Source organism: Balaenoptera ricei, chromosome 5 (assembly GCF_028023285.1).
Source record: "Balaenoptera ricei isolate mBalRic1 chromosome 5, mBalRic1.hap2, whole genome shotgun sequence".
Lineage (NCBI taxonomy): Eukaryota > Metazoa > Chordata > Mammalia > Artiodactyla > Balaenopteridae > Balaenoptera > Balaenoptera ricei.
In genome coordinates this window covers 109,073,261-109,094,174 of record NC_082643.1, presented here as the reverse complement: position 1 = coordinate 109,094,174, position 20,914 = coordinate 109,073,261, and the positions used below count along the sequence as shown (strand labels likewise).

Below are 20,914 nucleotides of genomic sequence, written 5' to 3'. Positions count from 1 at the left end.
GAGAACTAGCCAAGGTGACCAAGATTTCCTCAGGGGAAGGTGATATTTAAAAACTGCTTGTTATTTATAACATCTGTTTTTCTAAGAGGGGAAAGGGGATAGGAGTGAAGTCTGATAATTTGAGGACCTTTTGCTTACTTGCTACTGTTTGGAGTATAGAAGTTTATCGCTTGGGAATTTTCCCCACAATTTTTTAAGTTGGAAAAAGGGCAAGTTTCTTTCTTTAATTTTTTCCTAAGTATGTTATGTAGAAAGATGCATCTTCTAGTATATGATCTGTTCTATTGCAATATGTATAATTTACCTTCTAAGTCATGTGTACAGAGAGCTTAGTGTGATTTATTTAAGTAGAATAGACACAAGACACTATTTGCTAATTTCATTTGTTTCTGTGACAAAAGGTACGTCAGGTCTGTATTAGTCAGGGTTCTCCAGAGAAACAGAGCCAATAGGATACATATAGAGAGATTTTTTATGAGGGACTGGCTCATAGGATTATGGAGGCGAAGAGGTCTCACGATCGGCCATCTGCAAGCTGGTGGTGTAGTTCCAGTCTAAACCCAAAGACCTGAGAATTCTGAGGCTGATGGCTTAAGTCCCAATCAGAATCGGAAGGCCCATCCAAAGTCAGGAGAAGATAAAGTCCCAGCTCAAACAGAGAAAGCATATTCACCCTTCCTCTGCCTTTTTGTTCTATTCAGGTCTTCAGCAGATTTGTTGATGCCCACCTGCACTGGTGAGACCATCCTCTTTACCCAGTCTACTGATTCAAATGTTAATCTCTTCCCGAAGTGCCTTCACAGACACATGGAGAAATAATGTTTTACCAGCTATCTGGTCATCCCTTAGCCCTAGTCAAGTTGATACATAAAAGTTACTATCACAAGACCTGTAAAGGGAATTTTAGCCAACGGTGCCTCAGAAAAAAAGAAAAATCCCAAGGTTTCACTGACTTGTCCAAATCATACATTATCAAGAAAGGTCTATTAATGTGCTATATAACACTTGAGTGGAAGGTGAATATCAGTAGAAACTAATATTAGACTGCTTTGCAGTCATGGGTTATAAATTAGGCATATGGATATTAGACAATGTACTCAGTGATGATTATTGACAATGTTGAATCGTTCAAAAGATGCTAATATATGTTCTGCTTTTACCATAAATTAGCCACTGTGCCAAATGATTTGCATGTAAAGTAGCCATCGAAGGAATTCTTTTACCACTACTCCCACCTTTTCTGGGTCTAGTGCCTCTTTCTAATGGAATCTACTATTCTCCTCTCTCTGCCATGTAGTATGTACAAGAGGTGCCGTCTTACAGACCATGCCCCTTGGCCACAGTTGGTTGGTTCACGGTAGGTCACCTCACTCAAGAACATCCAATTAGAGCCCATCACTGAGAATTTTGAATTTAGGAGCAGAGAGAATATGGCAGTGGGGAGCACAAAATCTCAAACTCAGGAGCAATTAGCAGCCATGGTTCTGTTTTCCAGAGAAGCTGGTAAGGAAGAAGAAAACTGATGTTTTCTTCTTATAAGAAAAACGGCAGGAAAATTTGGGTAGAGAACAAGAGTCCTGGACTTATTCAAAGACATGAGCTTCAATTGTTTTCAAGGACCAGCTGCATCCTTGTGGCTCAGTTGTTCAATATTTCCTTCTACTATATGAGATATCTTGTCAACTAATTTCCATTTTTGCTTAGATTAGTTTGAGTTGTAGTCCTGTTACTTGTAACAAAAGCATGGAACTAACACTGTGGATTATCTTATTTAATTCTCTCCATAATCCTTTGTGGTAGGTCCTATTATTCCCTTTTTATAGATGAGGAAACTGAGTTTAGAGAGGTTCAAATCTTGCCCAGGTTAAGCAGCTTGTGAACAGCATAGACAGGAGTCACACCCCAGGTAACTCCAGACACACTTTCTAAAACACAGGATTAGTGAATTATGGCTGTAAGATAAGAAGGCTGATTTTTCAAAAAACAAATTAGACCTTACACATAATAGTACATATTTTTCTGTTTTGCTTGTCTTGAGAGGATATATATTTTCCCAAAAAAGGTTGGTGTATCGATTAACCACTCCTGCAAAACAAATCACCCCAAAACTCAATGGTTTAAAACAACAATAATCAATTTTCCACGCTTCTGCTGGTAGGCAGATATACTCTGTCTGGAGAACCACAAAAACATGTGAGAGAAGGCATGGATACAGGGAGGGTTAAAGAATTTGGAGCAGTTCATGCAATCTACCATGCAGACAGTTATCACAACTGTTTTGGATTTTCCAAGTGATAGTGTTCTGGTTAATTATTACCCTGGATTAGGAACTGAGAAAAGGTTTCTCATGCAGTTGCAGTCAGATGATGGCTAGGGTTGGAACAGAGGGAGTGTTGAAGCCGATGGTGGCTGGCTGGGTATCTTGCTCTCATGGCCTGACCACGTAGTCTTACTATAAGACTTAGTTTGGGTTCCTTACTGCATGGTGGCCTCAGGGCACATGGACTGCTTACTTTAAAAGCAAGACTTTAAGAGCAGATATTCTAGCTCATAGCCTTGGAAGGCAATGTTAACTTTACTTCTGCCACTGTATTCTATTAGTTACAAGTGCATCACAGCTGGTCTGGATTCAAAGGAAGGATAATTCTCTATTTCAACTTCACTTCTTGACAGGGCAGTAGCAAGCTTCTAGAGCATGTGAGGTAACAGATATTGTTGGTGATTTTTATATTTTGGAATATATCATCTACCACAGGCATTATGATATAGCAGAAAATTGGACTTGTGCTGTAGTTCTGGTTTGGCACTTATTAGCCATGTAACTTTAGACATATTCTCTGATCTTCCAGTGTTGGCCAATAGTAAACATCACATAATATTTATCAAATGAATGAATGAGTGACTTCTTCAGCATTCAGTTTCTTCCCCTATATGGGATTAATAATACCTAAAGAAAGTCATAAAGAATAAATGAGATGAGAGACTTGAAGATGTTTTGAAAATTTGAAAGGACAACTGTCTATGGGTATTCTTGTCTTTTTTCTTCAGTGCCTATGACATTCTCTTTGGAATATTCTCAATAATAACAAATTTTTGTCCTCTGAATAATTTGGCTTTTGAAAAGAGTCATTTGAAGCAGGGAAAGGACTTATGATTTCACTGAGTAATAGCATTTTGGGGTCTAAAATGAGATATCATCATGGTATGATAAGACTGATATTTTCAAAGTAGCTGGTAACCTGGTCTGAATGACTTTTCTAAGAAAAGATTACTGAAAGTGTTTTAAGCAAAGGCAGGGGAATTGAAATAACCATATGATGGCTGCAAATAAGGGAAAATGTTCATTTGAATGTTTGTTTAAAACTAGGATTAAAAGTTTATCATCATCACTCTTGTCCAGTGTCTGAGGAAAGACTCAAGCTTCCTTTCTAAGATGGGGAAATTTGAATTTTACTGGTGATCAGTTTAAAAAAAAAAAAAAGCCAATAGGAATTAAGTGAAATAATTGTATTTGCAAGTAAGGACCACCTGTAGATTTCCAAAAGTTACTTAAAAAGCACCTTAGTTCAGTCACCTCTATACTCATCTTCTTAAGGTTAAATTACCTTGCTATTCTTACTTATATGTGTTTTTTTCTTTTTATAATCTTGGTGATAGTGAATGGGAAGTTATTTTTAAGTATTACTTCTGAAGGTTTTTTTTTTTTTTAACTTACAAAAAGCAAATTGTTTCTCCGTCACTAAAGCAAAAATAATTAATAAGAAGGAAAATGATTTCAGCAAATAGGGCTAATCAGTTACCAGCATTTTCTTTCTTAAAGACATAGGTAGTAGTTGGTTTTCTCTAGGGAAACCTTATGTATCTGTGATTAAAGTGGATAGCACTGTGCCATCAAAGTCAGCCAAGAAAAGTCTGAGCAGACTACTTAGGTAATTTTGATATTATTTTCACTTAGAGTAAAGTTAAAAAAAATGTTCTAAGAGAGAGAAAATGTAAAAGAAAAAGATTTTTAAATAAAATTATATATAATATATTATTCTATATGTTATATATATTTTATAATAGGATAGATATATTTTATTAGCATACATAATAAAATTAGGTGAAAGCTTTTAAAAGTATATATACTAGGATCATGCACTGGATTAACAGTCTAGCTGACTGCATACGGTCCTAAAAAGATCACCTAAGAACATTGCATGCTCATTTCTTCTCGAACCTGAAAGGTAATGAACAGCTATCAGAGAATTTTTGGTGGCTTATAGTCTGCTTGACTTTATGGGAAAGGCCTCCACTTAACTTCAGTTATCCACTCCCCTTTGCCCTCTTTCAGATGAGGCCAAACTCAGTCCTAAACAGTTCAGACAGCCCACAGGCCATTTTTGACTGAGCCACTGGCTGGTCCAGAAGACAAGGAGGATACTTTTGACATTAGCCTGAAAGAAAGTTATAAGCCCTGATTGGTCTTATTTGAGAAGGGCTGGGGAGCACAGGACCCACGAATGGCTCTGATAAACGATGCTGGTTTCCATAGCATGAATAGGATGTATAATTGCTGCTGCCTTGTTGCAGGTCCTTTGAGAGTACAGATGCTAAACTCAAGTAGATCTCTCCTTGAGGGGCTTCTAATGTGAGACCCAGATGGGGCTGAGGAGAGTCATTTATTCCACAAAATTTATAACTCTGATTGTCTTTTAATTTAACTAAGTCATTCTTCTTTGTGTTAGAGGTACTAGTATTTATCTTGTTTGCAATGGAAAAGTCCCTTATCTTAAAGAATACAATATTGTCTCTATGAGAAAAAAATTTTTTTCAAGTAGCTTAGAAGGTAAGTCAAGAAAGATACAATAAACTAGCTTCAGAAGTATCTTCGTCAACTACAAAAGTCTGTTCAAATGTGCTGCATCACACCAAGCACCACTGAGCAGATGTTACATAACTTTGATATTTTGTAACAAAAGAGATACTTTTTCACTAACAAGAAAATAACTGAAACCTGCTTAAACATAGTAGCAGATATTAGTTTTCCTAATTAAAAAGTTAAAGAGATATAACATTTAGTTTTTTTAAAAAGTGCACAATCATTTAAATTTTTTCTTAATTGGTGCTCAAAGATATAGATCACTACTGTTTTATGGCCTCCAAATTATAGCCCCACTCATTTTCCTAACTTTTTTTCCCATGTTACATTTTGCCTCATTCTTCCTCAGCTGCACAGTTCTTCCTTCCTTTCTTCCCCTCCATGTCCAGTCATCTTTGTCCTTCTTCTTTCTCTCAGACTCTCCTATCCTTCTGTGTGCTGGATTTGTTCTTTCTCCTCCACTCTGGAAATCTTTTCCTATTTCAGCTTCTCTACCTTTCCTAGAGAAAAGGACCACAAGAAAGCCTTGTGTTTTCCACCATTTTTTGCTGCCACTCCCCATTGTTTCTTGCTTGGATTCTTCCATTGGCCTCCTAATCAGACCCCTAGATGCTATACTTGCACCCTCTAGTTGATTGGCCACACTCCAACCAAGGTGATAGCTGTAAAACAAATTGAATCATGGCATCCCCTGCTTAAAACACCTCACTGGGTTCCCACTGTATTTAAGATTAATTCCAAAATCCTTAAAATGACCCATAAGGCTCTACATGATCTGTTTACTACTCTGCTCTGTTACCCACTGTGATCCATCCAGTGTGGACTGTTTTTTGTCCTATCTTCCTCCCTTGCTTTCTTTCTGCCTAATTATTTTTTTTTTTAAGAAGGGGAGGGAGTCAGAGTGATGGTGATTCTTAGTATCTTAGGCTTATTAAAAAGAGAGAGAGAGAGAGAGAGAGAGAGATACTGTCCACATAGGGGTTGGATGAAGCTCTGAAAATTGTTAGCTATTGGAGGGCTCAGAAAATGCTTACTATAGTGGGAGGCATTACTTTTGCTGCAAGATCATCTAAAGCCTTTTAAAAATACTAAAATAATACATGCTATTGTAACAACAACGACTACTACTACTACTACTCAGAAATAAGCTTCAGAGATGTCCTTCCAGGTTTTTCTCTGCATTTATTAACATATACATAAACACAGGTAAGTTCTTTCTTGGACAAACAAACAAAAATTATAACCTCTCACCCCAAAATAGCTGAACCTCAGAATAGAAGGCTAGAAATTGAGATATTTTTATGATGAACCCCTGTAAAATTTTCTGCTTGCTTTTCCTGTGGACTGTAGAGACAGTTAAATGAATCAGTCCATTTAACCGTTTAATTTTCCTCTTCCCCCGGCCCCAACATAGTGTGGAAATTCACCTTGGTTACTGCAAACTCTGATACACTATCTAACAGGGACGCTTCTTCACTGAGGAAGGTGTATCACGTTGAGAGGGACCATTGTTCAGGGATCCCGGGGTGAGCATCAGTGTAACTAACCACACCTTCATCTACCATGGGTATTATCATCATTAAACTCTTGCCAATGCAATGCACAACAAAACAAAAAGGCTTCTCATTCTAGTTTGCATTTTCCTTGTTGCTAACAATGGCTGAGCATGTTTTTATACATTTGTTGATAACTTGTGATTTTTCTGTGAATTGCCTACTTTTGTCTTCTACTCTATTGGTTATTGGGTTGTCTTCTATTGATTTGTAAAAGCTTGTTGTAATATTGAATATTGTGATGGATGTGGAGATGTCCTTCCCCCCCAGACCCCCCCTTCAAGGAGGGGTTTGTTGCCTCAGCTGCAGAAAGTACTATTGGCAGAGAGCCTTCAGCTGTCAGGCCCTTCAGGGATGGCGTCAGCTGCAAAGCCACCTAGCCCAAAATCACACTCTCACCATAGTGGCTTACATCCAAAGACTGATGTGATGGACGGAAGGTTATAAAGGTCCAGCCATTCTGGCCCACTAGGAGACAATCCTGACAGGCCAGTTTACTTGTAGATCTCCCTGTGTGGTCAACCAGAGCTGTTTGGGTCTGTGTTGCAACTGGACTTTTCCCTTGGCCCAATCCTGAATCCTTCCCCTGCCTTCACAGCGATTGATCCTAAGGGCACTTCCTAATAAATATTATGTCTCAGGTTCTACTTCCTGGAGAATCTATCCTGACAAAAATATATATTTCATATATTGTGGCAAATGTTTTCTCAGAAAATATTTTTCAGACAAATATTGCCTCAGGACCTTTGCACGTTCTCTTCCCTATGTCACTTTACCCTTGGCTATCTCCTACTTACCCTTTAGGTACCAACTAAAATGTCACATCCTTACCAAGGCCTTCCCTGATCTTCAACATAAATCAAGTCTCCCTATTATTTTCTGTCATAGCTTCCTATATTTTCCCTCATAGCACTTATCTCAGCTTTTAATCCTATTAATAGGTTTATGTGATTATTTATTTATGCCCGAATTCTTCACCAGACTCTAAACACCGTAAGGGCAATGATTTTCCTAGTTTTTCATCATTCTTCATCCAGTTACTATCATAGTTCCTGACACATGGTACATCTTTAGTAAATATTAGTTAATGAATGAAGGAGGGAGAGAAAGGATGAGTTCTCTTTCTAAAACACTATTTTCAAACAAGGAAAACTCCTCAGCTACTGAGTTTCTAATACAAGAATCATCAACTGAAATCATGAAACTATTCTGCATTCTTTTATTAGGCCCTGAGATTCTTTTGTGGTGTGAGCGTGAGGTTTGATGTAAATTAATCCTGTCCCTATTTTCTTGCAGTGGGTGACTTAAAATTTATTTCAAGGAATTGCCTTTGGAACCCAGCGTTCTTTTGAATCCAATCGGAAGACCATTATTCCATATAATTAGAATAGTATAAAAGAGGAAAAAAATAAAGAAGTTCTATGGTTAAGCCATTTAAAAACAAAATTAATTCCCACTGCTCAAGGCCTAAAGGGAAAATCTAGAAAGAGGACAGAGAAAATGGGTTGTCTCATTAGATTTTGTTCAGGACCTATTATTACCAATTTAGTAGCTCACCCTTGAATTGGATTAGAGTATTACTATGATTACTAGATTTATAATATTACAAGGGATTTATAATGTGTCATTTGGAACTGAAATTTCTCATGATTATTTTAGCCTAGAAGCAGTAATAATACTTAATCAAGCAAAACTTTCTATTACTTCATGCCATTTAACAATGCGTAGTTAAATCACATGTGATTCTTGTATGATGGATAAATTTTATTACATCCAATTTAGTAAATAGCCAGAAAGACTGAAAGTTTAATACCGATATATTCTGCACATCACTGGGACTTCATTGAAAACAACTTGATTGTCTTCTACTCTATTTTTAAGAGGTGTGTGGGCCTCAGGACATGGACTTATTTTCACATATATATGATCATTCAGAAAAGAATTTCTACATGTTAACAACAACAACTTTTTTTTTTTTCAGACGAAGGGGAATAAAACTAATTTCTCATCTATCAACCAATTATGTCTCTACTTGCTGGGTGAGTCTGCTTCTTGGGCCATTTGTTTCATCAAAACTTGGATCAATATCTTTTGTAAAATAGGAAAGAAAAACGTTAAAAAAAAAAAAAAGAGGACAGACAGATGTCTCATCTGCTCTTCAGTCATGACAGTTTTAAAGAGGAATCCAATACGCCAACATACATTTTTTTCTTTGTCCTCTATTCTTCTATCCAGCTCTTCTTAACCACTTCTACCAAATTACTCCTAAGGGCAAAGGGGAAAGACTATATGCCCCTTCCCTTTACTAGATGTTTACCACCAGCAATTCTGAGGTAGAATTTAGGGGGTCAGTGAACTTGGATTTTTAAAAAAAGATTATGTCTTTATTTTCACTTACTTTAATTAAAATTTAGCATTTATGAATGTAGGCAACAAACCCTATAGTAGTGTTAGTACTATATATGATTTTTGCTTCCAATAGAAATGGTATATAATTGTTATATTATTTTTCGGTTATTGCAGATGTCTCTAAATATCATTTATATCCATCACTACTTCAAAATTATGGTAGTTATTAGATCTATTTCACTTAATGCTTCTGTGAAGAAGCATGTATCTTATTAGATCACGATGTTTTTTCTAAAATATTTTTGTAAATACATTTCAGTGTAATTGGTTTCCTTTTTAGCTATGTATTTTATTTTATACGTTTACAAACATCATTTTGAGAAGAGTTTCATAGGCCTCATAGGTGGCTAGTGGGGTCCATTGAACAAAAATGGTCAGGCACCTCTAAAGCATTTATTTTCAAACTTATTAGACCTAACTTATCCCTTTTTTTAAAATTGAGGTAAAATTGACATAATATACATTTAACCATTTTAAAGTGTACAGTTCAGTGGCACCTCGTGCAGACAAACTATTGTGCAACCATCACCTCTTTAGTTTTGAAATATTTTCATCACTACAGAAGAACACCACTTACCCTTTGAGTAATCACTCCCCATTCCTCCCTCCCCCCATCTCCTGACAACCACTAAGCTTTTTTCTATCTCTAAGGATTTGCCTAGTCTGGATATATCATATAAAAGGAATCATACAACACAAGACCTTTTGTGTCTGATGTCTTTCACTTAGTATCAATGCTTTTGATGTCCAACTCGTAGAATATTTCAGAACTTCATTCCTTTTTATGGCTGAATAATATCCTTTTGTATGTATATACCACAACTTGTTTATCCAACTCAACAACAAAAAGACAAATAACCTAGTTAAACAATGGGTAATGGACTTGAATAGACATTTTTCCAGAGATCTACAAATGGCCAAAAAAACAAAAACAAAAACAAAAAAACCCCACAGGAAAAGATGTTCAACTTCATGGTCATTAAAGAAATACAAATAAAACCCACAATGAGATACCACTACACACACACTAGGATGGCTCTAATAATTTTTTAAAAAAACAGGAAACAATTATGACAAGGATGTAGAAAAATAGGAATCCCTGTACATTGCCGGTGGGAATGTAAAATGGTGCAATTGTTATGGAAAACAGCTTGGTGGTTCCTCAAAAAGTTAAATATAGAATTGCCATATGACCCAGGAGAAATGAAAACATGCCTACACAGAAACTTACATAGGAATGTTTGCAGCAGTGTTATCTGTAATAGCCAAAAGATGGAAATAATCTAAATGTCTGTCAATGGGTGAATGGATAAACTAAACTTCCCTTTTAATAAGAAATCTTTTGTAACAGCATCTTTACTTTCTTGAAATGAAATGGATAGATAATAAAACTTATTACACTGATAATTTACAAAAAAATCAATGTAATGCCTATCATATAAAAGAGACATAAAAGAAAAGTAGTTTGTAATAAAATTATGCATATTTCAATATGTAAATACTCAGGTACCAGTACTTGAGACTTACGAAGTAGTCCTATGTTTGCATCCACATATAGACTCACTGTGAATTAGGAGTTATAAGTGCAGACTGATACAGTATTAGAGATTCAAATATCACAAACATATTAAAACAATGCAAAAAACACTTTGTGTTATATACAAAATGACCTTAGTGTTTAGACGGGGATAATTTTGGAAAAAAAATAAACAGATTTGCAGATCTTGCACCTACTTGAATGTCTGACGGGAGATTTGAGAGCAATGAAGGACATAGGACAATACTTTCTTGCGTAGGCCTATCTAAGTGTTGTAGGATGGTCAGCACCCCTGGGCCCTATACACTAAATGGCAGTAATGCTCCTCAGTCATTGTGACATCAGAAAACACCCTGACAATTTCAAAAATGCCTCCTTGGGGGCAGTACTACCCCTTTGAGAACATGTGACCCAAAGTTTACTTGCTGAATCTTGAAGTTTCTCTGAAGATTCATGTTTTACCCTTAAAATTGAACGCATAGTGCATTCTATGATACAGTGTAAGTGTGCCTGTTTAAATATATATGTAACTCTCATGTATGTGAACTGCATGGAAGCCAGTCTCAGTATATTTCATCTTCCTTAAAACACTAACTTAACTCTGAAAGTGTTAGTGAGTAATATAGATGTCCCTGTAACCTTCAAAGGACGTCTCAGGAAAGAGTTACACTTCACCACATATGGCAAAACTTCTTTAAAATCCGTTTTGAGACTCTCTCCTCTTTTCACAAAGTCCCTCTGTCTCCCCAGATGTCTATCCTTCAGCTTTTCCAGCCGGGCTGGCTTCAGATCTTTTCACAATTCTCTCTAAATATTTTACCTTAACATGCTCCACCAAACAGAACAAATATTAGACAATAAAAGCCAGTGACCAAGTTTCCTGGTCCCTCCCTCCAAATGGACACAGACTCTGCAAGGAAATTATGATCATATTTGTCCTTTTGTCATTTTACAGTAGAACAAGGAGTTCTGGCATTTGAGATTTTGTTTTAAAGGCTTCTGGGCTTTAGGAAGGGACCTACAGGAACACATGGGCCCTCGGATCTGCTCTCTGCAGCCCTGGCCTCGGCTTCCTCCTAAAGTGGCCCTGATTCTGATTGTGCAAACAGTTGTGGTGTTGACAGCCCCAGTTCCTTCCTCCAAGTAGCTGCTTAACAATTGCCTTACAACAAATTGATTTGTTCTCAGGGACCCTTCTGAGAGTGTAGAGTTAGGAAAAGAACTTTGAAACAGTGTCCCTTCAGAAAATAAAACTTACAATTTGCGGTTAGGCATCCTGAGGTCTGAACCACCAAAACTGAGGTTCAGAGACCCACGCTTTGCTCTTGGTCAGGTGGTTAGATGTGTCACACGCAATGGAAATCTCTTTTTCACTTAAACCAAATATATAGGATACTTTCTTTATTCAAGATACCCAGAGCTATGTCCTGATATTTAGACGTCTACAGGCACTATCTCCACTTTTTCATATTCTTCCCTCACCTCAGTCCAAACGGCTTCCTCCACCTTCACAGGGTTATCAATGACCTCCTTGTCAAATACGAAGGTCAATTCTCGTAATAAATCAGAATGAGAGAATCCAGAAGACAGCATTAAATAGGACACTTTTTAATTAGAAATTAAAACTTTTAAAGAAAATCAAATATTTCAGTTGTTTCATCTGGAAAAGTGCAAGCAAGAAGAGTAGTAATTTTATGTTGTACACCTGAAACAATACCTCAATAAATTTTTTAATTAAAAATAGATTGAAAAATAAAAAGAGAAGAGTAGCAATTTTACAAAAAGGGGCGAAAAAGTTCACTTATGATCTTTGCAAAAACTAAGTGAAATAGTTTTAATTAAAAGAGAAACCATTTTAAAAATAATAATCAAAATACTGTAATAAAAATTAGCTAATAAATGAAATGTTAATAAGCACAATGAATACACCAATTCATGAAAAATATAATTCTAACATAAAATTCTGGCTCTTGCAAGAGAAGACAAACATCTTTATGTAAATGATGTCAATTAATTTATAGTAATTAAGTCACAATTACAAGATCTGATCCAATTCAAACTAGTTAACCTCTCTCTGTTCCATGGCTACAAACAACATCCTCTGGTTATTAATGTTAACAAGATAGACAAGATTTTTAAAAATTGATGGAAACAAGCTTTTACTCACAAAAATCTGAAAGTAGAAATCTTACCAGGATGACTCTATAGTGATCATGTAACTTTATATAGAGAGACTAGTACTTACATGTACCTAGGCAGTGGTCAGGATTTTGGTCAACACCAATGTCTGGAAGTAAGTGATACAGCGCTTTCCTATATGAGGGAGCCACATTATTTCTATCCTGTTGCTCTGATGTATTCGATCTCCATTGCTGAGGTAACCTTCATAGTTCAAAATGACTGCTACAGCTCCAAGCATAGCATCTTCAATCTACCTAGCAAGAAAGAAGAAATAAAAGAAGGATGTATCCTTCTCTTAACAACACATCCCAGAAGTTGCATACACCACATATACTTGCATCCCATTGAGCAGGACCTAGTTGACTGTCCATAACTAACTATACACTAGCAGTCTTTTTCAGGGTGGTCATAAGCCCAGATGAAAATTAGGAGCCATACTACTACAGAAAAAATGGAAACTGAATATTAGAGAATAACCAGCAGTCTGCCATAAATGTCGTTTTCTTTTCCTATATCCAACTTCCTTGGAAATGTCAGTGAAAGGTTTACATATTTCTACTCCAGTTGTGAACAAGGTTCACATTCTTGGGCACCTGAGTTCTTTCAGCATCTCCAATTATTTCATGACAGTTAAAATTAGGAGACTGGTCTACCCAAGTTCCCAAAAAGATCAATAGGAGATATCATCACTAGTTAGTTAGACTCCCTGCTTAGATCGTAGATCCTAAAATGTTTTTGTCAACAGTAGTGGTTTTGTCATGTGCCAACTTGATTAGGCTAAAAACTATAAGGCAGACTCTCCCATAAAAAAGAGGGAAATTTCTTTGTGCATATACCATGATGGTTGTATCATTTTATTGTTTCCTGACGTAGAAAAAAAGCTTAGTTGATCTATCAACCTTTGAAATTCAGATGTTTCAACAAGACAAAATCCTATTGAGATAAAGTTGTGGGCTAATTTCTAACGATCTATATATTCTTAGAATGAGATCAAACATTCCAGGTGTTTGATTCTTAGACATATTATTTCTCCATAGCATTAAACACAATGACTTACTTTTAAAAAAAAAAAAATTGAGGTATAGTTGATGTACAATACTATATAATTTTCAGTTGTACAACATAGTGATTCACAATCTTTAAAGGATATAGTCCATTTGTAGTTATTATGAACTATTGGCTATATTCCCTGTGTTGTACAATACATCCTTGTAGCTTATTTATTTTATACATAGTAGCCTGCATCGCCTAATCCCCTACCCCTATCATGCCCTTCCCACCTTCCCCCTTCCCTCTGGTAACCACAAATTTGTTTTCTATATCTGTGAGTTTCTTTTTTGCTATATTCACTAGTTTGTTGTATTTATTAGACTCCACATATAAGTGATATCATGCAGTATTTGTCTTTCTCTGTCTGACTTATTTCACTTAGCGTAATGCCCTCCAAGTCCATCCATGTTGTTGCAAATGGCAAAATGTCATTCTTTTTTATGGCTGAGTAGTGTTAAAGGATGGCTTTCTTTAGAAAATGATGAAGAGAAGAATTTTCCCGAGAGAATTCTTCCTCAAATTAACAGCATAAAGTTTCCTAATACTTGTAGTTACCCATTGGGAGAATCCAGCATATAGTTCTAAGGGCCCTCTTGCCAATGGATTTCCTTAACTCTGGCAACATATTTATTCCTAACTGCCAACAAGTTATGTGCATCCTGATTTGAAGAAACCGACAAAAATATTAAGCATTTTTAGAATATGAAATGTTTACTTAAAATGAAATATTGACACTTGTTATTTTGTAAATTACATTTTAGAGTGTTACCTAGTTTATCTTGCATTCAGAAAAGTAAGTAAGGAATTTTATTAAATAAGTTTTCACTTATTGTTAATCATTTAAATCCTCATCTTTCATTCCCTACAATTTACTGAAATATTTAAGAATCAGAATTAAGAGTGTGTGATAGCAATAAGAAGAAATAATAGGTAAACCAGGTTAAAGTTCTTTAAAGATTTTAAATATGCATTTCTGAAGGTAATATTTATTACATAATATTTAATTATTTCAAATTTAGCCCAATGATGGGCTTGCATCATTGACATCCCCTGCTATTGTCAGGCAGCAAGTCTCAATTCTAGGAGTTTACAAGTTGGAGAGTAAAGACAAATACACACGAAACCATTAAATAACATTTCCAGAGTTTATGCTGATAAAACACACCAGAGGTTCTTGAATAGAGAATTGATTCTATAAACTGATGGTTTAGGAAAACGTTTAGAATAGCATGCAGGAGGAACCAGAATAGGACATAAAAGACAAGGTATGTCTAGATATTGACAATGACTCAAATATCAGGTGATAAGGACCCAGACGTTAGTCCTGGCAGTGGATATAGAAAGGAATATTGGATTTGAAAAAATTTACAAAATTTGATGCCTGATTGGAAGTAATGGAATAATGAGAGAAGAGTCCAAAAAAATCACTTAATTTTCTCTACAGAAGGAGAACAACAACAACAGCAACAAAAGAAAAAACATGTGATGTTATTCTCAGATAAAAGGAAATAAAAGTGGGAGATTAACTTGGAGATAAAATGATAAATTTGCCTTGGGACATGTTGAGTTTGAAACAATGCAGACAGCTCTTATTGAAGATGGAATTCTTTTCACTGGTTGGATTCTCTGAAGAGCAGACTTTGAGATCAAGTGTGGTATGTACAGTGTTTACTAGGTTGTACCCTTGGGACTGGTACATGAAAGTGAAGGCAAGAAAGCGACACTGGGTAGAAGGAGAAGTTGAGCTGTGATGCAGGCCCAGCAACAAGTTCAGCTGACCCTGCAGGACACTCTAGAGCTTAAAAGGCCAGTTAGAGTCGCCCAGTGTAGGGTCAAAATCATCGGCCTTTATAACTCCAGTGATTGGATGGGCTTCCCTGGAGAGGGGCATGACTTGGACAAAGCAGCTAAGGCCGTTCCTGGAGAGGCTGACAGCCGAAGCAAATAGCCCTTCATTAAAGGGGGCACATCCCAGTAACTCCCACAATTATGAAACTGTGGTGGAGATGAGAGTTGGAGCTAAAGCAAAGTTAGTTAATTAGTGAATCCAGTTCTGTTTCTGCTTCTAACATTGGTAAACGTAACACAAAATCTACCATGGTTGTAGTTGTCATTTTCTGAAATGCTGGATTATCCTAGCAGGAAATAAAAGAATTTTAGAATTGTGGAGTAGTCATTCATGTGTTGACTTTTATAAAAGCACATATGTCTCTAAAATGAATGATTATCCTTACCTACAACATAATAAATAAGCAAATTAAAAAATTGCTAATTACCGTTGCTCATGCTTGCTAGCCAATAGCTGGCTTTGGGAGCTGGGCCATGAAATACAGCAGTAGTCAATAAAAGAAATGAGAATTTTAAAACAATTCTGAACATTTTCTAACTTATCTGTTTAGGGACACATAGACTGTGATATTTCACTGGCTTTTTGAATACTTTATCTAAAAGGGCAACTTTAAAAATATTTTTATGTTACCAAACGTTTAAATTTTGTCATACTATCAAATGAATGTTCAATAATATTTCTAAATATTATCTAGAGTTCATGTTCATCCGCTATTTGTCAGCAACACTTTTTCCTTCTAAATACATGTCAAAGTTCTGTATCATTTCTCACTTAAATACTATTATTCTATTGAGAAACAAAGTTATCACCATGACAATACAAAAACTTTGTGGAGCAGAGCTGCCATACTTATCTAGTATACATACCTTTGGACTTTTACATGAGAGAGAAATAAGCATCTATTTTATTTAAGCCACTAATATTCTTGTTTTGGTTTTTGTTTTCTGGTTCTCCCAGCTGAACTTAATTCTAATCTTAATTTTTTTCTTCTTGCATAGGAAAATATTGTAGGGTAAGTTTTTGACTTAAGGCCCCCTCTTTACTACCTATATAATTTCATTCAAAAATGCTGTAAAAATGTTACATGATCTGTCATTATGATGTATTTAAAGTAAGAAGTTATTTGTACTTGAAAGAAAAAGCATGTAATATGTTCAACTCTAAAAACCGACTAAGATAATATTAAAAGAGAAGTTAAGTTGAAATCTTAAGCAGACTGGCAGAAAATCTTTGCAAAACACACGTCTAATAAAGGACTGGTATCTAAAATATGCAAAGAACTCTAAAAACTCAACAATAAGAAAACAAGCAACCCCATTAAAAAATGTGGAAAAGATCTGAACAGATGCCTGACCAAAGATATACAGATGGCAAATAAGCATATGAAAAGACGTTCAACTTCACATGTCATTAGGGTATTGCAAATTAAAACAACAGTGAGATACCACTGCACACCTATTAATTAGAATGGCTAAAATTCAAAGCACTGACAACACCAAATTCTTCAAGAATGGGAAGCAACAGGAACTCTCATGAATTGCTGATGGGAGTGGAAAAATGCTAAAACCACTTTGGAAGACAGTTTGGTGGTTTCTTATAAGACTAAACTACTCTTACCATATGATTCAGCAATCATGCTTCTTGGTACTTACCAAATGAATGAAAAACTTATGTCCACACAAAAACCTGCACATGGATGTTTATAGCAACTTTACTCAAAATTTCCAAAACTGAGAAGCAACCAAGATGTCCTTTAGTAGGTGAATGAATAAACAAACGGACTATTATTCAGTGCTCAAATGGAAAAGAGGTATCAAGGCATGAAAAGACATGGAGGAACCTTAACTGCATGTTACTAAGTGAAAGAGGTCAATCTGAAGGGCTACATACTGTATATTCCAACTACATGAATTCTGGAAAAGATAAAACTATGGAGAGAGTAAGAAGATGAGTGATTGCCTTGGTTTAGGGATGGGGGAGGGTTGAATAGGATACCAGTCTACAGAAGATGTTTTCAGAAGTTTTTCTGAAAAGCCGATAACCAGAATTTCATATGCTCATGAGAAAGATCTGGTAGAGAAGGAGTTCCAGGAACAATTTAACTCAACAACAAAGGAGCCATTATCTATGCAAGACATGATGGATGTTCCATTCTTCAAAAATGCTAAATCTCAAGTCTTAAGTGCTTGGCACGTAGACAATCCAGTGGGCCGGTCAGGGTGAAACAGGGAATAAGATAAGCTCACAAACATATAGGTACAGTACCCAGTGCCATTGTAGGAATGAAAATGTAAGAAAAAGGAAGGATAAATCACCTCTACTTCGGTTAAATAGAAAAAGGGTTCATGGAGGAGAAGGCATTTGAGGAAGTTACCGTTTTTTGGCTCTGTAAGTCACGTCAAGGTCAAGTCCTCACAAGGAGGCCTGATCATTATGTCTCAAAGTGATGTTTTTACGTGCGTGCATGCTTTTCTCCTACATTGGACGGGATCTAGAGCAGTGCTTGGGACAGAGTAATCATTCAATATTAAATCACTATAATAAAAACAATATTATGATAGTAAATACTGTATGGATGAGTAAAGGAGTGAATGCATGTATGCATTAATAAGTGGCAGTGAGCTCCTCTGGGGCGGTGGACCTTGTTTTGATTATCTCTGAACCCCGGTCTCGCTGCGTGTACCGTGTGTATTACTGTCAATTCACCGGGAGCTCTAATTTCAAAGAGCAGTCTCCAGGGCCAGCCTGGCTGGGGCGGGCTTCCAAGCCCCGGGCCGGGAGCGACGACTCCGGGCGGTAGGGGGCGCCGGCGTGCGGCCGGGCCGCTCCCCCGGCACCACCCGCGCGAAGCCGGACCCGGGTCTACGCCATGCGCGTGCTGCTGCCACTGCTGCGCACCAGCTGGGCCTGGCGCTTGGGCGCCCCGGCTGCCGCCGCCGCCCGCCTGCCGCGGGGAGCGAGCGCAGGGCCCGGGCCGCGCCGCGCCATGGCTTTTTACCGCACAGAGGAGCGCGGCCAGCCCCACTCTCCCGGTTACCGCCTCTTTTTCAGTAAGTAGCTCGCGGGGGTCCCACCGCGCGCCGCGCCGGAGGCTCGGGATGAGAGCGCGGCCTCCATCCCTCCCTCTTTCGGGCCCGCAGCGATCACCGCGCGGTTCAGGTCACTTTCCCGCACGCGGGGGCCAGCGCCGAGCCATGGGAGCTGCCAGAGATGGGGTCGGCGGACTAAGTCCCCAAACGCGGAGCGCGGAGACGCAGGCGCGGCCTGGGCCCTGGGCGCGGCCAACCGCCCTCCCCGAGCCGCGGGCGGAGCGCGTGGGAGCGCGCCCGGTCACCTGCCCCGGCCGGCAGCCGTTAGCCCAGCCCGCGTCACTGTTCTGGGTTCGCGTTGACTCCGAACGCGAGGAGCAGAGTCCACCGGTTAGCCGCCTTCCTCCTCCCCTCCCCCTCCCAGTGGACGTAACAAAACTCCTCCTGCTGAGGGACGCCTGCGATTGGAGAGGCAGGAGGGACTTCGGAGATGCCGGGTCCAGCGGTTGTTTTTCAGGGCGGGGACTCTGATGAAGGATCTCCCAGCAACGTGAATTTATACTCGCGAGTTTGCACCTTGAATGCGATCCACGATCAAGAGCCCCGCTGGTTCCAAAGTAGCTCCTTCTCCTCCGCAAATTGAGCAAACCCAGAGGGCGAAGCGACTTGGGGCGCTGACCTGGCCAACTAAGATGGGAAAACACCCAGGTCTCCATTACTCTCATTTTTCTTTGCACCCCGATATTTCACTGTGTAGGTTAGCTATGATGTGAAATAGCGAGGTTGGTTGAGTTGCTTTCATGCCTCACTGATTTCAGAGCCCCGAGGGGAGTAGTACCTTTTTTTCTGTAAAGTCGACCTTGCTTTATCGCCCACCTATTAGGAACACCAGCTCTAGAGAATTTCAGATCTCAGCTCGAATCCTGGATTCTTTAGCTCTTAGCTCTGGGACCCTGGACGAGTTTCCTAACTTGCTGAGCCTTAGTTCTTCTCGTCTGTAAAATAGGGCTGTAAGAATTACATGGCATAGTGTATGCAAAGTGATTAGTCACCAGGTCTAGAATATAAATTCTATTGTTAATAATACTTGTGATCATTATTGATACCTGTAATTTATAAAATGTTTATACGTATCCTATCTGAGCTTAGGGTCGAGGAGTATTTTATGGGAGAGGAAACTGAATTTGCATAGTTTTGTGGTTATAATGCAGTTGATAGTAAAGTTCCCATTTTCTTCAGAATTGACTCCATATTCTTTTCCATCCTAATTTGGTCAAGACTGATCAGGTAGAAAGGAGCCATTAACAAGAAGCCCCAAATTTCTGAACGGATTGTTCCAAAAGGTTACAAAGTGGTGGTTTGAGAAACAGCTTTCCATAGAAACAGTGTTAACAAAATGGCAGTTAGGTTTTAAAGTAGATAAAAGCTGTCTAACTCATAAAATGGTGAAAGTAATACAGTAATAAATGATAGACCAAAAAGTCAATAAATATTTATAAAAGCTGGACACTGTTAGATGTGGCACTGAGGAAATTTTAGTTACGGGCCCTGACCTCAAGAGATTGGTAATATCAATATAATTAATTAAGGAAAGTATAAAAACACTAAAAAACTCAAATAAAATTATTTGAATGTTGGCTGAGAAAAAACAGTCTTGAGGATCCTGGAGCATATGGTGTAACCCACTGAGCACTGACTTTGGCATGGGGACTCCTAGGCCTTGGTTCTCGCTCTGCTGTAACTCACTGTGTGCTGATTGGCCAGGTGATGGCTTCATTTCTTACATGTTCAGTTTCTTTAGCTGTAAAATGAAGCAGTTGACCTACCAGTGATCTTAAAGGTCCTTCTTAGTGCTGATAGTCCTTGGAGACATAGAATGAATAATAGATACTCTTAACATTATCTACTGGGGCCGGGCCTCTATTAGGCATTTTTGAGGCTATATTGGCCTCTCGCTGTGGTTTGTTTCTTTAGCTGCAAGTGTATTTCAGACTCACGATTTTCTTTAACTGGAATGCCACAAATAAAATACATATATATTTTTTTCACTCAGTTGGAACAAATGACAGAAAAGAAGAAAAAAGGTTTTACTGAGGTAAATGGGCAAAAATTGGAAGAAAGGAGAATGTGGTTTGGGGGAGGGGCCAGGTGGTGAGATAGTCGTTGGAAGGTATTGTTGGGTTGAACACTTCCTGAACTAAACGCCAGATGGCATCCTTGGCCCAGGACTGTTTACTGCTTGCTGGAAGGGGTTGGACAAAGTGAAAGGAAGCCCCTTTAGGATTAAGGGGTAATGGGGAACAATGAATAATTTGCTCTTTATAAAGATGGTCACAAATTGTATATTTTATACTCTGGCAGTATCTATGTGCAGTAGTATGGTGCAGTTCTCTCCCTTCAAAGAAGAACATGAATATAGCACTACTTGGCTGAAAAGTATTATTT

General features: G+C 37.9%; 1 protein-coding gene across 3 annotated transcripts in view; it reads left to right on the top strand.

Annotated features, from left to right (window-relative positions):
* The first annotated feature begins 18,262 nt into the window (after positions 1 to 18,262).
* Positions 18,263 to 20,914, top strand: part of PPA2 (inorganic pyrophosphatase 2) — an 84,334-nt gene continuing 81,682 nt past the window's right edge. For 2 of the 3 annotated variants that reach the window (XM_059923364.1, XM_059923363.1), the window contains exon 1: positions 18,275 to 18,490. In XM_059923364.1, the coding sequence (XP_059779347.1) occupies positions 18,310 to 18,490 (181 nt within the window). In that variant the 5' untranslated portion in view covers positions 18,275 to 18,309. Of the gene's footprint in view, positions 18,491 to 20,914 lie in introns of all 3 variants that reach the window. The other variant, XM_059923365.1, reaches the window with a different exon arrangement.